At 43.1% G+C, this 15,092-nt stretch overlaps 1 protein-coding gene across 1 annotated transcript in view; it reads left to right on the forward strand.

The window, feature by feature from the left end:
* Nucleotides 1–15,092, forward strand: part of ARHGAP31 (Rho GTPase activating protein 31) — a 110,283-nt gene that overhangs the window by 63,805 nt on the left and 31,386 nt on the right. Inside the window, exons 4-6 of the mRNA XM_036883482.2 lie at nt 3,032–3,114; nt 4,020–4,127; nt 4,795–4,937. Of these exons, the coding sequence (XP_036739377.2) occupies nt 3,032–3,114; nt 4,020–4,127; nt 4,795–4,937 (334 nt within the window). The remainder of the gene's footprint in view (nt 1–3,031; nt 3,115–4,019; nt 4,128–4,794; nt 4,938–15,092) is intronic.

The following is a 15,092-nucleotide window of genomic DNA, read 5'->3' on the forward strand; positions in this document are numbered from 1 at the left end:
GTGTTCACTGGAGGGAATATGTGGAGGCCAGCTTGGTTGGTGTGGAGCAAAAAAGGAGGAAAATGATGGAAGACAGGGAATTTGCAGACAGGCTGGTCACGTAATTGTGCTTGCTTCCACCAGTGTGACAACAGATGTAATGGTGGTCTGGGAGGACACGTGGTGGTTGCCTCTGGAGACCGAGGGTCTGTAGTTCGAAGAAAGTAACTGTCTTCTGTGCGTTCCTGTAAATGGTCTGCATTTTTTGAATCATGTGCATGAATTACTTTTCAATGTAATAGCTTAACATAATTCAAAATAATAACAATGGCTTTATAATAATTTTTAAATAATACAAAATAAAGGGCAAAAACTGAGTTGTAGCTGAGGTGTTGTTGGAAGGGAGAACTATGGGTCTTTTGTCCACTCTGGTCACAGGGCTGCTGGGCAGCAGGACATGAGCAGCGAGGGCCAAAGGGGTGTTTGGTTAAACAGAGAAACAAGAGCCAGAGCCCACCTCAGGGGATGAGAGGCCAACCTTCCCCGGAGTCCGCACAGGGCAGGGGGCTAGTCTTATTGATACTGAGCAAGAGAACAAATAGTCAAAGATTCATCCTAGATATTTTAACATTTAACCATTAGCCAGATTGTTGTGGCTAAGGTTGAGCGAAATTCTCCTTCAGGCAAAAAATTGGGACAGTCAAAGCCTCCACTCCCTTCCCCCAGTTACCCACTGATGGGTTCTGCCGTCCTAAGGCAGGGAACATGAAGAGAGCTAAAAATAAGTTTGCAGTGCCCAGGCCCCTCCAGGAGAAGAATGAGGATGTAGAGAGCCTCTGAATAGGATTGGGTGCAATGGGAAAGTCTGTGAATAATGAAATAGATGCCAATCCCAAATGGGACCTGCAGGCATCGGGGGTGGGAGGGGGATGATTCTGCCCAGCCTCTCAGAACAAAGATGACTAGCAACTTCCTAAAATATTAAAGGAACTTTCCGTGAGGGCTGCTAATTTGACCTACACTTTTATTCCCCAGACATATTTTTAGAAAGGGGAGGGAGGAATAGGGGTGGGTAACACAAAGCTTTGCAAAGCTCATCCTAGCTTTTCAAGACAAAAAGAGGCTTCACAGGGGTCCTTCTTTGCAGGAGGAGGGGTGGGGTCCACAGTGCATTACAAGGCTCCTCTGTCCCCTGAAGCTTCTCTCCCTTAGCTCCCCTTCTGAGGTTCTCACCTTGGGAGTCAGGGTCCTCTCCAAAAACCTGTTTTCTAGTAACAGCTCCCAGGACGAGAGCAGAGTGTCAGGGTGCGTACTCCAGCCCCATCCGGCTCCAGGCTTGTCCCCACCCTCTTCAAATCTCAAAAATCCAGGATTGCTGCAAAGAACATACTTACGCTAGCTCTCTCTTCAGGCTTGCAAGCCCACCAGAAGACTGGGACACCTGTGCCTGACCCTCCAGGTCCAGCGCTTCTCCCTCTTCTGCTTAGGAAATGAAATCTCAAGTTTTCCCATGTAGAGAATTACATAAGCAATACAGACAATCTACAATAAGCCTAATAGATGAGTACATTATATAGTGTGTGTGTGTGTATATAGTCCATATTAGCATATGCAAGTGCATTATATAGTGTCGTACATTATGCAGTATACACTATATAATGCGGTGGGGAATGCTGTGAAGACAAGTGAGGGGTAAGGAGGTCCAGGCTGAAGCAACACTTTGGAGTTCTCTAAGTTAGAACAGAACAGATCCAGCAAGTGTGGCCTAGCAGAAAGTGCCCTGCCCACTAAAGTTAATTTCCCTCCACTTTTCTGTGCCTAAATATCCTCATTACTGAGAGTTTGAACTTCAGTCTTTATACACGAGCAAGAAGTGACAGCTAAAGGCGGAACAGAGGTGAACAATTTGAGAAACCACCCCAGAGTTAGGATCTTACTTTTGGTTGTATTGCAGCGGGCAGTACTTACCAAGTTCAAGAGTATATTTTCTGATGTACTTCTTGTTACATACAAAAGCAAGTTTCCAGGACTGGGACGAAATGCAAGACTGTGTTAGTCACATATGCCTATGAATTCAGGATCGTAAGGATGGAAATGAGCTCAGAACCCCCTTTTCAAATATATCTTGATCTGGGTGGGGTACATGGGTATATGCTACAGAAGGACTCATGGAGCTCTAGTTTAAGATTTTTGTACATTTTTAATATATATAAAGTATATCTCAGTTAAAAAAGAGAAAGATATGGTTATCATTGACCTTGAACTTTGGGACGCCTCCCATGCTGGCAGTTCTTGAGCACTCAGCCATTGATTGCACAGGGAAGGGGCCCTTGAGCCTGGGCTCAGACAGATTCTCAGGGCAGGGGCCCAGTGGAATGTTCCCAGGGACACTTGTGCAGAAGCCCAGAGCGTACCTGTGATCACACTGTCTTTACTGATGCCCCTGCATCTCCCTGAGGACCCTGGGCTGAGGGGGAAACAAAACACCCGCCCAAGAAACAACCAGAGAGCAAGTTCAGGCAAGGCCACTGGGTCTCAGGGACAAAGCTCTTATCCTACTAAGAAGTTCCTGTCTTTCCTGCTTCCCAGCATCTCTGTCAGGCAGCACTGAGTAGGAGGTCACGGAATGTCTCAGGCTTGGTGGGGAGTGGCTGTTTCCACCAAAAAGACAGCGGGCTGAGTCAACAAGGAGCCATCCTGTCATCTCTGTCCCTGCCTCTTCATCTCTCCTGGCATGAATCTCTGTGACTCCCTCTGGCACACAGACACACTCAAGATTCTACACCTTCTTTACAGAACCCTAACAACCATCTGAGGATGCTCAGAGCCTGCGTGATCCACACCTCCTCATGTGCACACGCTGCTAGCAGCGTCACATCACAAACCCTGAGATTTTAGCTGGTTGTTTTTACTAGGAAAGCATGCCTTGGAAGGATGGTCTCTAGGCATAGTTGGGAGGCTGGAGCACCAGAAGCTGAAATGAAACCAGCAGACACAGATGGTGTCCACCCTCTCGAGCACTCACAGTTCTGTTTGATGTTTTTTTCCGCAGGAGGCTGTGTCACATTGCCCAGAAGAAAGCCAGTTGGCCCGAATCCAAAATGTTATCCAGGAGCTTCCCCCGTCCCATTATAGGTAAGAATCCTTTGTAACAGAAATTGGCAGCCTTTCAAAGTGGTGCAATACCAGATGCAGGCTGGCATCATGAAAGAGAACAAAAATCAGTGTATAATGGCTTTCCGGGGACATTCTGAGGTGGGTGAGCTGGCTATGTTTATTACAGTGAGTTGGTGCCTGGCCAGGGGCATTGGTGGGAAGGGGCAGCCCATGCCCAAGTTACTTGCAGGCAGTTTTTCTGATCACACAAGTCAGCCTCACAGTGAACTCCTAGGTCCTTGCCCAGATTCATAGCATAACCCGATCTGTGGGGGCCAGGATGGTTTTGGGATGGTATTTGACTGCAGCTCTTGAACATTCGGCTGATGGAGCTCTCTAATTGCTCATCAGTACCATCCCTTATATCATCCCATCTTTCATTTCACCCTCCAATTTAGCCCCTGACATGACCACCTTTTCCAGTGTTCCCTAAGCCTGCCCATCTTTTACAAGGAGGCAGATTTTGATGTGGCATAAGAAATTCCTAGCAACAAAAGATGTGATTCATTCATAAAATGAGCTCCCTAACAAGGACTGAGTTACCTGTAAGTGGAAGAGTAACAGAAGGAGCAGAGCCTAGATTGCATGGAGACGCTGCAGCCCCACGTGGCAGGGGAACAGGGACCCACTGGGAACCTCGGCCCTGGCTATATCTCTGGCTGGTGCTGCAAGAGCCTCAGGTGACCCGCCCGGGCCAGCATGTCTAGAACCAAGAAAATTATTTCCATCAATTTTGATAACCATCCTGGTATTCCTACAAAATTCATGAGATAGACATATTTAGTCTCTTAAATCAAACTTAGAAACTATCTCCAGATACTAGGTTCACACAGGCACTGAAGTTTTTTACTTTTTTTGAAAAAAACCCAAACCACCCATTACAGAACCTTGGAATACTTGATTCGACACCTGGCCCACATCGCCTCCTTCAGCAGCCTGACCAACATGCATGCCCGGAACCTGGCCCTGGTGTGGGCACCCAACCTGCTCAGGTAACCACCACCCCCTCACCCCCTCACCACCTCCCGCTCTGGAGGCTCAGAGCAGGCCAACAATGGAAACGAAGACTGGAGTCTTCAGCATGGAAGTGCTTGGCAGAGATGCCTGTAGCTAAGTGGTCCTTTGTAACACATACGAATTAAAGGTGATTTTCATAGCCAGAGCTCTTTGCCTACTAACCTGGTCACTCTGGATTCCATAGCCAGAATGTAGCTAAAGTTAGGGATCAGAATGCTGTAATTTCTTGAAAAGGCCTTTTTTGTCTTTGGTGCTCTTTGGCTTCTGTTGGTTTTGGTGCAGTCATGACTGGCTATAACCTGAATCAGCTGCTTCCTCTGACTTCATAAATGATGACCTGCCGCATGAAATGATTGGGCTGGGGTGGAAGGAGATCCTATGAAGAAAAAAATCAACTTCTGTATATTCACTACTATAGTGTTTATAGTCCTGCAATATGTAATACCAGCTAACATCAAAGTTTTTTCAGTGTGTTGGGCTTTCACAGCCTTTAGAGAATCCCTTTAATTGGTCTCAAGTAGCCTAAATATTCTAGATATTAACAAACCATATACTTTTAGGAGATGTGGCAGGTATGAAACACTCACTGCTTCAGGTCGTGGGGCACACTCACTCACTGAATGTGTTACTCCCATGATTTAGGTCCAAGGAAATCGAAGCCACTGGTTGCAATGGAGACGCAGCCTTCCTTGCAGTGCGGGTCCAACAGGTGGTGATTGAGTTCATACTGAATCACGTGGATCAGATCTTTAACAACAGTGCACCCGGCCCTCTGGAGAACGATGGTAATGTCTCCGCCTGCCATACTCCCCACCAGCCCGCCCTTCCTCCCTTGCCTTAGTTGTGGGGCCCAAGGACAAGTCAGCTTGGGCTTGCTTCTAGCTCTGAGTGCTGCGTGTGTGTGCTAACTCTGCGTGTCAGCATCTGGAGATCATGCGTATGTACACATCTATATGGGTGCAGCACAGCTGTGCTGTTTGCAGATGGCTCTGGCTGGTTTTTGATGGATTGTGTATGTGGCCTACCCTGTGAGCATGGTGTGGTGAGCTGGGTGATCTTCTGTTGATTTTAGTAAGTTCTTAAACTCTTCGGGTAATTATCTAGAGGCAATGTTCCTCCCTTGAACTATTAGGTTTCATCTTTATTTTCAGTATAATATTTCAGAAAACTCTTTGCTTTCGTCTTGAAGTCTTACATGAATAAGAGGTAGCATGTTCATGTGCACATGTGTATTCAGAATGCATTCTCTTCTCGAGCATTTCTTTTTTTTTTTTAAAATAATTATTTTTTATTGAAGGGTAGTTGATGCACAGTATTACATTACATTAGTTTCAAGTGTACAACACAGTGGTAAAACATTTATATACATAATTCTAGGTTCCAGCTATCACCCTACCAAGCTGTTACAATATATTGACTATATTCCTTAGGCTATACATTACATCCCGGTTACTTATTTATTTTACCATTGGAAGTCTGTCCTTTTTTTTTTTTTTTTTTTTGTGAGGGCATCTCTCATATTTATTGATCAAATGGTTGTTAAAGACAATAAAATTCTGTATAGGGGAGTCAATGCTCAATGCACAATCATTAATCCACCCCAAGCCTAATTTTCGTCAGTCTCCAATCTTCTGAGGCATAACAAACAAGTTCTTACATGGAGAACAAATTCTTACATAATGAATAAGTTACATAGTGAACAGTACAAGGGCAGTCATCACAGAAACTTTCAGTTTTGCTCATGCATTATGAACTCTAAACAGTCAGTTCAAATATGAATACTCATTTGGTTTTTATACTTGATTTATATGTGGATACCACATTTCTCTCTTTATTATTATTATTTTTAATAAAATGCTGAAGTGGTAGGTAGATACAAGATAAAGGTAGAAAACATAGTTTAGTGTTGTAAGAGAGCAAATGTAGATGATCAGGTGTGTGCCTGTAGACTATGTGTTAATCCAAGCTAGACCAGGGCAATAAAACATCCACGTATGCAGAAGATTTCTCTCAGAACGGGGGGGTGAGGTTCTAAGCCTCACCTCTGTTGATCCCCAATTTCTCACCTGATGGCCCCCCTGCGACTGTGCCTGTCTTAGGTTGTTCCTCCCTTGAGGAATCTTACCCGTCTCTGGCTAACCAGTCATCTTCCGGGGCCATACAGGGAAATGTGAAGTTGGTAAGTGAGAGGGAAGCCTTATTGTTTGAAAAGGTTAGCTTTTTAATTCTTTGCATATTTATGCCCTGTGGCTTCTATGCCCAGCATTTGTCTTGAGGTATCTTTACCACTTGGAAGAATTATGATAGTCGGTAAATTTGATATGAGGCACGAATTCTATTTAAGGGTTGTAATTAGGAAGGAAGAAGAAAAGCTATAGAAGTAGCAGGCGGAAGAAAACATGGGAAGATTGATTATTTCTTTGACATATCTTCTTGTAGAGTAACTTCAGCATGTATAGGTTTTAAGCTACTACTTAAATTGTGCACACACATTAACATAATAGGAGTATAGTTACATAACCAAAGCATATCTGTAATTACCAGCCATCTCCAGTGAAACCAAGAAAACCAGTTAGGCACCTTAGGCATTTGTGAAAACTTATCTATGATATGGTGGATATTGTCCAACTGAACTTGAACAGTCTGAGAGAAATCAGACAAATTAAAACAACCCATTCCTGGGGACTGTTCACATGCCATATGTTCTTTTAACAGTAAATAGTCTGTAGTTGTAAGACTTTGGAGTGCTACAATTTGCACTTCTCCAAATTCTTGGTTGAGTTCCAACAGTATAGATCCAGTCAAATTTGTTGTTTTACTGTATGCACAGGTCAGCTTAGATATCTCCTTCCTCATTCCCATGGCAAGTCCAGGAACTGGTGGGATGAGTGCATTCTACAGCTGTAGCAGTGCGTGGATCTTTGTTGGGGTTTTTTGATGATCATCTTCTGCCATGAGTCTTCCAGAGAGTGCAGATGTTGGAAGTTCTTTTTCATATCGTATCTTAGTTCATTTTCGGGGTAGCCCAATTAGGCTTTGATCCTCTGTATAAACACAAACAGACCCTTTGCCTACACTTTTATATGCCCTTTATACCCTTGTGTAGAACTCGTTGGAGGTTACCACACAGGAACTGCCCTTTTTTTTTTTTTGCTTTGTTTTTGGTATCACTAATCTACACTTACATGACGAATATTATGTTTACTAGGCTCTCCCCTATACCAGGTCCCCCTATAAACCCCTTTACAGTCACTGTCCATCAGCATAGCAAAATGTTGTAGAATCACTACTTGCCTTCTCTGTGTTGTATAGCCCTCCCTTTTCTCCTACCCCCCCATGCATGTTAATCTTAATACCCCCCTACTTCTCCCCCCCTTATCCCTCCCTACCCACCCATCCTCCCCAGTCCCTTTCCCTTTGGTACCTGTTAGTCCATTCTTGAGTTCTGTGATTCTGCTGCTGTTTTGTTCCTTCAGTTTTTCCTTTGTTCTTATATTCCACAGATAAGTGAAATCATTTGGTATTTCTCTTTCTCCGCTTGGCTTGTTTCACTGAGCATAATACCCTCCAGCTCCATCCATGTTGCTGCAAATGATTGGATTTGCCCTTTTCTTATGGCTGAGTAGTATTCCATTGTGTATATGTACCACATCTTCTTTATCCATTCATCTATTGATGGACATTTAGGTTGCTTCCAATTCTTGGCTATTGTAAATAGTGCTGCAATAAACATAGGGGTGCACCTGTCTTTCTCAAACTTGATTGCTGCATTCTTAGGGTAAATTCCTAGGAGTGGAATTCCTGGGTCAAATGGTAAGTCTGTTTTGAGCATTTTGATGTACCTCCATACTGCTTTCCACAATGGTTGAACTAACATACATTCCCACCAGCAGTGTAGGAGGGTTCCCCTTTCTCCACAGCCTCGCCAACATTTGTTGTTGTTTGTCTTTTGGATGGCAGCCATCCTTACTGGTGTGAGGTGATACCTCATTGTAGTTTTAATTTGCATTTCTCTGATAATTAGCGATGTGGAGCATCTTTTCATGTGTCTGTTGGCCATCTGTATTTCTTTTTTGGAGAACTGTCTGTTCAGTTCCTCTGCCCATTTTTTAATTGGGTTATTTGTTTTTTGTTTGTTGAGGCGTGTGAGCTCTTTATATATTCTGGACGTCAAGCCTTTATCGGATGTGTCATTTTCAAATATATTCTCCCATACTGTAGGGATCCTTCTTGTTCTATTGATGGTGTCTTTTGCTGTACAGAAGCTTTTCAGCTTAATATAGTCCCACTTACTCATTTTTGCTGTTGTTTTCCTTGCCCGGGGAGATATGTTCAAGAAGAGGTCACTAATGTTTATGTCTAAGAGGTTTGTGCCTATGTTTTCTTCGAAGAGTTTAATGGTTTCATGGCTTATATTCAGGTCTTTGATCCATTTTGAGTTTACTTTTGTATATGGGGTTAGACAATGGTCCAGTTTCATTCTCCTACATGTAGCTGTCCAGTTTTGCCAGCACCACCTGTTGAAGAGACTGTCATTTCGCCATTGTATGTCCATGGCTCCTTTATCAAATATTAATTGACCATATATGTCTGGGTTAATGTCTGGATTCTCTAGTCTGTTCCATTGGTCTGTGGCTCTGTTCTTGTGCCAGTACCAAATTGTCTTGATTACTATGGCTTTATAGTAGAGCTTGAAGTTGGGGAGTGAGGTCCCCCCTACTTTATTCTTCTTTCTCAGGATTGCTTTGGCTATTCGGGGTCTTTGGTGTTTCCATATGAATTTTTGAATTATTTGTTCCAGTTCATTGAAGAATGTTGCTGGTAGTTTCATAGGGATTGCATCAAATCTGTATATTGCTTTGGGCAGGATGGCCATTTTGACGATATTAATTCTTCCTAGCCACGAGCATGGGATGAGTTTCCATCTGTTAGTGTCCCCTTTAATTTCTCTTAAGAGTGACTTGTAGTTTTCAGAGTATAAGTCTTTCACTTCTTTGGTTAGGTTTATTCCTAGGTATTTTATTTTTTTTGATGCAATTGTGAATGGAGTTGTTTTCCTGATTTCTCTTTCTGTTGGTTCATTGTTCGTGTATAGGAAAGCCACAGATTTCTGTGTATTGATTTTGTATCCTGCAACTTTGCTGTATTCCGATATCAGTTCTAGTAGTTTTGGGGTGGAGTCTTTAGGGTTTTTTATGTACAGTATCATGTCATCTGCAAATAGTGACAGTTTAACTTCTTCTTTACCAATCTGGATTCCTTGTATTTCTTTATTTTGTCTGATTGCCGTGGCTAGGACCTCCAGTACTATGTTAAATAACAGTGGAGAGAGTGGGCATCCCTCTCTAGTTCCCGATCTCAGAGGAAATGCTTTCAGCTTCTCGCTGTTCAATATAATGTTGGCTGTGGGTTTATCATAGATGGCCTTTATTATGTTGAGGTACTTGCCCTCTATTCCCATTTTGCTGAGAGTTTTTAACATGAATGGATGTTGAACTTTGTCAAATGCTTTTTCAGCATCTATGGAGATGATCATGTGGTTTTTGTCTTTCTTTTTGTTGATGTGGTGGATGATGTTGATGGACTTTCGAATGTTGTACCATCCTTGCATCCCTGGGATGAATCCCACTTGGTCATGGTGTATGATCCTTTTGATGTATTTTTGAGTTCGGTTTGCTAATATTTTGTTGAGTATTTTTGCATCTACGTTCATCAGGGATATTGGTCTGTAGTTTTCTTTTTTGGTGGGGTCTTTGCCTGGTTTTGGTATTAGGGTGATGTTAGCTTCATAGAATGAGTTTGGGAGTATCCCCTCCTCCTCTATTTTTTGGAAAACTTTAAGGAGAATGGGTATTATGTCTTCCCGGTATGTCTGATAAAATTCCGAGGTAAATCCATCTGGCCCGGGAGTTTTGTTCTTTGGTAGTTTTTTGATTACCACTTCAAGTTCGCTGCTGGTAATTGGTCTGTTTAGATTTTCTGTTTCTTCCTGGGTCAATCTTGGAAGGTTATATTTTTCTAGGAAGTTGTCCATTTCTCCTAGGTTTCCCAGCTTGTTAGCATATAGGTTTTCATAGTATTCTCCAATAATTCTTTGCATTTCCGTGGGGTCCGTCGTGATTTTTCCTTTCTCGTTTCTGATACTGTTGATTTGTGTTGACTCTCTTTTCTTCTTAATAAGTCTGGCTAGAGGCTTATCTATTTTGTTTATTTTCTCGAAGAACCAGCTCTTGGTTTCATTGATTTTTGCTATTGTTTTATTCTTCTCAATTTTATTTATTTCTTCTCTGATCTTTATTATGTCCCTCCTTCTGCTGACCTTAGGCCTCATCTGTTCTTCTTTTTCCAATTTCGATAATTGTGACATTAGACCATTCATTTGGGATTGCTCTTCCTTTTTTAAATATGCTTGGATTGCTATATACTTTCCTCTTAAGACTGCTTTTGCTGTGTCCCACAGAAGTTGGGGCTTAGTGTTGTTGTTGTCATTTGTTTCCATATATTGCTGGATCTCCATTTTGATTTGGTCATTGATCCATTGATTATTTAGGAGCGTGTTGTTAAGCCTCCATGTGTTTGTGAGCCTCTTTGCTTTCTTTGTACAGTTTATTTCTAGTTTTATGCCTTTGTGGTCTGAAAAGTTGGTTGGTAGGATTTCAATCTTTTGGAATTTTCTGAGGCTCTTTTTGTGGCCTATTTTGTGGTCTATTCTGGAGAATGTTCCATGTGCACTTGAGAAGAATGTATATCCCGCTGCTTTTGGATGTAGAGTTCTATAGATGTCTATTAGGTCCATCTGCTCTACTGTGTTGTTCAGTGCTTCCGTGTCCTTACTTATTTTCTGCCCGGTGGATCTATCCTTTGGGGTGAGTGGTGTGTTGAAGTCTCCTAGAATGAATGCATTGCAGTCTATATCTCCCTTTAGTTCTGTTAGTATTTGTTTCACATATGCTGGTGCTCCTGTGTTGGGTGCATATATATTTAGAATGGTTATATCCTCTTGTTTGACTGAGCCCTTTATCATTATGTAGTGTCCTTCTTTATCTCTTGTTACTTTCTTTGTTTTGAAGTCTATTTTGTCTGATATTAGTACTGCAACCCCTGCTTTCTTCTCACTGTTGTTTGCTTGAAATATGTTTTTCCATCCCTTGACTTTTAGTCTGTACATGTCTTTGGGTTTGAGGTGAGTTTCTTGTAAGCAGCATATAGATGGGTCTTGCTTTTTTATCCATTCTGTTACTCTGTGTCTTTTGATTGGTGCATTCAACCCATTAACATTTAGGGTGACTATTGAAAGATATGTACTTATTACCATTGCAGGCTTTAAATTCGTGGTTACCAAAGGTTCAAGGTTAGCCTCTTTAGTATCTTACTGCCTAACTTAGCTCGCTTATTGAGCTGTTATATACACTGTCTGGAGATTCTTTTCTTCTCTCCCTTCTTGTTTCTCCTCCTCGATTCTTCATATGTTGGGTGTTTTGTGCTGTGCTCTTTCTAGGAGTGCTCCCATCTAGAGCAGTCCCTGTAAGATGTTCTGTAGAGGTGGTTTGTGGAAAGCAAATTCCCTCAGCTTTTGTTTGTCTGGGAATTGTTTAATCCCACCGTCATATTTGAATGATAGTCGTGCTGGATACAGTATCCTTGGTTCAAGGCCCTTCTGTTTCATTGTATTAAATATATCATGCCATTCTCTTCTGGCCTGTAGGGTTTCTGTTGAGAAATCTGACGTTAGCCTGATGGGTTTTCCTTTATAGGTGACCTTTTTCTCTCTAGCTGCCTTTAACACTCTTTCCTTGTCCTTGATCTTTCCCATTTTAATTATTATGTGTCTTGGTGTTGCCCTTCTTGGATCCTTTCTGTTGGGGGTTCTGTGTATTTCCGTGGTCTGTTCGATTACTTCCTCCCCCAGTGTGGGGAAGTTTTCAGCAATTATTTCTTCTAAGATACTTTCCATCTCTTTTCCTCTCTCTTCTTCTTCTGGGACCCCTCTAATACGGATATTGTTCCTTTTGGATTGGTCACACAGTTCTCTTAATATTGTTTCATTCCTGGAGATCCTTTTGTCTCTCTCTATGTCAGCTTCTATGCGTTCCTGTTCTCTGATTTCAATTCCATCAATGGCCTCTTGCATTCTATCCATTCTGCTTATAAACCCTTCCAGAGTTTGTTTCATTTCTGCGATCTCCTTTCTGGCATCTGTGATCTCCTTCCGGACTTCATCCCATTTCTCTTGCGTATTTCTCTGCATCTCTGTCAGCATGTTTATGATTCTTATTTTAAATTCTTTGTCAGGAAGACTGGTTAGGTCTGTCTCCTTCTCTGGTGTTGTCTCTGTGATCTTTGTCTGCCTGTAGCTTTGCCTTTTCATGGTGATAGGAATAGTCTGCAGAACTGGGACGAGTGATGGCTGGAAGGACTTCCTTTCTTGGTTTGTGGCACTCCTCTCCTGGGAGAGCAGCGACCTCTAGTGGCTTGTGCTGGGCAGCTGCGCGCAGACAGGGTTTCTGCTTCCTGCCCGGCTGCTATGGAGTTAATCTCCGCTGTTGCTGTGGGCGTGGCCTGGCTCGGGCAGCTACTCCAAAATGGTGGAGTCGCGTTGGAGCAGGAGCTGCTGGGAGACTATTTATCTCAGTAAGGGGCCTCCCTGCTCCCTGCAGCCCAGGGGTTAGGGTGCCCAGAGATCCCGGATTCCCTACCTCTGGATTAAGTGACCCGCCCTGCCCCTTTAAGACTTCCAAAAAGCACCCGCCAAAACAAAACAACGACCACCAAAAAAAAAAAAAAGAAAAAAAAATTTTTAAATTAAAAAAAAAAGTTTTTAATTAAAAAAAAAAAAAAAAAGGTGGTTGTTCGTTTTTCTTTATTCTGCGGTGCCAGCCTCAGGTCTCTGCTCACCGGTCTTTCTGCCCTGTTTCCCTAGTATTGGGGTGCCTATCCCTTTAAGACTTCCAAAAAGCGCTTGCCAAAACAAAACAGCAAAAAAGCAAAAAAAAAAAATGGTCGCGCGCGCTTTTCTTATGTGCTCTGGCTCCCAGCCTCCAGTGCCCGCTCACTGTTCTTGCTGCCCTGTTTTCCTAGTATCGAGCGCCCTGCACTCTGGCCCGGATGGCTGGGCTGGGTGCTCTGCAGTCCTGGGCTCCGTCTCCTTCCCACTCTGCCTGCTCTTCTCCCGCCGGGAGCTGGGGGGAGGGGCGCTCGGCTCCCGCGGGGCCGGGGCTTGTATCTTACCCCCTTCGCGAGGCGCTGGGTTCTCTCAGGTGCGGATGTGGTCTGGATATTGTCCTGTGTCCTCTGGTCTTTATTCTAGGGACGGTTGTCTTTGTTATATTTTCATAGATATATGCGGTTTTGGGAGGAGATTTCCGCTGCTCTACTCACGCCGCCATCTTCCGCCCCTCCGCTCGAGCATTTCTTGAGTACTTACTTTGTTCTGCCCTGCACCAGACACTAGGCACACACAAAGGAGTGTGTGTTTGTGTTTGCAGGCATGCATGTGCAGAGACTAGTAAGCAGTGAAACGCACCTTAGTTATGTTGTTAAGAAGGGTATAGCTATTTTAGGCTAGATGTAAGAGATGCAGGGTATGATATTTCAGTCCTATAGCTCTCATAATGACATAATGAACCCTAGGTGTGAATTGGTTTATGCTACTTGAACTCTTGTGAGCCTAATTTGTAAGAATCAAGATCTGGTTGATCTAGAAGCCTCAGAACTGCCATTTGGCCTTACCCTCTGGAATGACATAAAGATGGGCAGCATGATTTCATTACACTCATACAGGCTGAAGAAGCCCTGCTCCTGGGCCAGGTCCAACATGCCCTCCACATGCCTGTGGAGTCTCCTGGCGATGGCTGACAGGTGATTTTGCAGGTCATGGGCTGGGTGGGGTGAGTGGGAGTCCCAGCAGCCAGGGAGCTGGGGGCACTGGCTGTAGGCCTCCTGGACAGCCACAACAGCTGTGCACAGGCCCAAGCACCTTTATTCTGCAATGTCCAGGAGGCACCTGGCCAAGTGGGAGAGGGGCTGGCCTCAGAGGCTGAGGTCCTCATAGTCTTCCCAGGAGAGGACTTCCCAGAAAAGCAGCCAGTCCAGGACACTTTGCAACATTAGCAAAAATACACTACAGTCAGCTGGAGGGCTTGTTGAATCACAGATTACTGGACCTCATCCCCAGGGTTTCTGATTCAGCATGTCTGGAATGCTGCTGAGAATTTACATTTCTAATAAGTTTCCAGGTGATACTGTGGTGATCAGGGTCCACACTTGGAGAACCAGTGGTGTATGAGAACCATATATGCAAAATATCTGTGTTAGCTGTTCAGAGCATTGTTTTCTAGTTCAGGTAATATATCTGGAAAAAACAAGTATAATCACCAGAAAAATCAGTTGCAATTACATCAAATTTTGATTCCTGGCTTAATTGTTCCCATTCTCATCCTGTCCTCAGTATGATTTCTGACCTTTCTTTAAGAACATTTTCTTATTGAGACAAAAGTCACATACTATAAAATTCACCATTTGAATCATTTTGAAGTGTACAATTCATTGGTTTTTGGCATATTCATAAAATTTTCTAACCATCACCACTATCTAATCCCAGAACAGTTTCATCACACCAAAGAGAAACGCCATACCCATTAAACAGTCACTCCATATTTTGCCCTCCCCCAGACTCTGGCAACCATTTATCTACTTCCTATTTCTATGGATTTACCTCTTCTGAACATTTCAAAATATGGCATCATACAATGTGTGGCTTCTTGTGTCTAGCTTCTTTTACTTAGTATATGTTCTCAAGGTTCATCCATATTGTCACATGTATCAGTATTTCATTCCTTCTTATGACCAAATAATATTCTATTGTATGGATGTACCACATTTTGTTTACCATTCATCAGTTGGTAGACACTGTGCTGTTTCTACTTTTTGGCTATTATGAA

Source organism: Manis pentadactyla, chromosome 1 (assembly GCF_030020395.1).
Source record: "Manis pentadactyla isolate mManPen7 chromosome 1, mManPen7.hap1, whole genome shotgun sequence".
NCBI classification, from domain to species: domain Eukaryota; kingdom Metazoa; phylum Chordata; class Mammalia; order Pholidota; family Manidae; genus Manis; species Manis pentadactyla.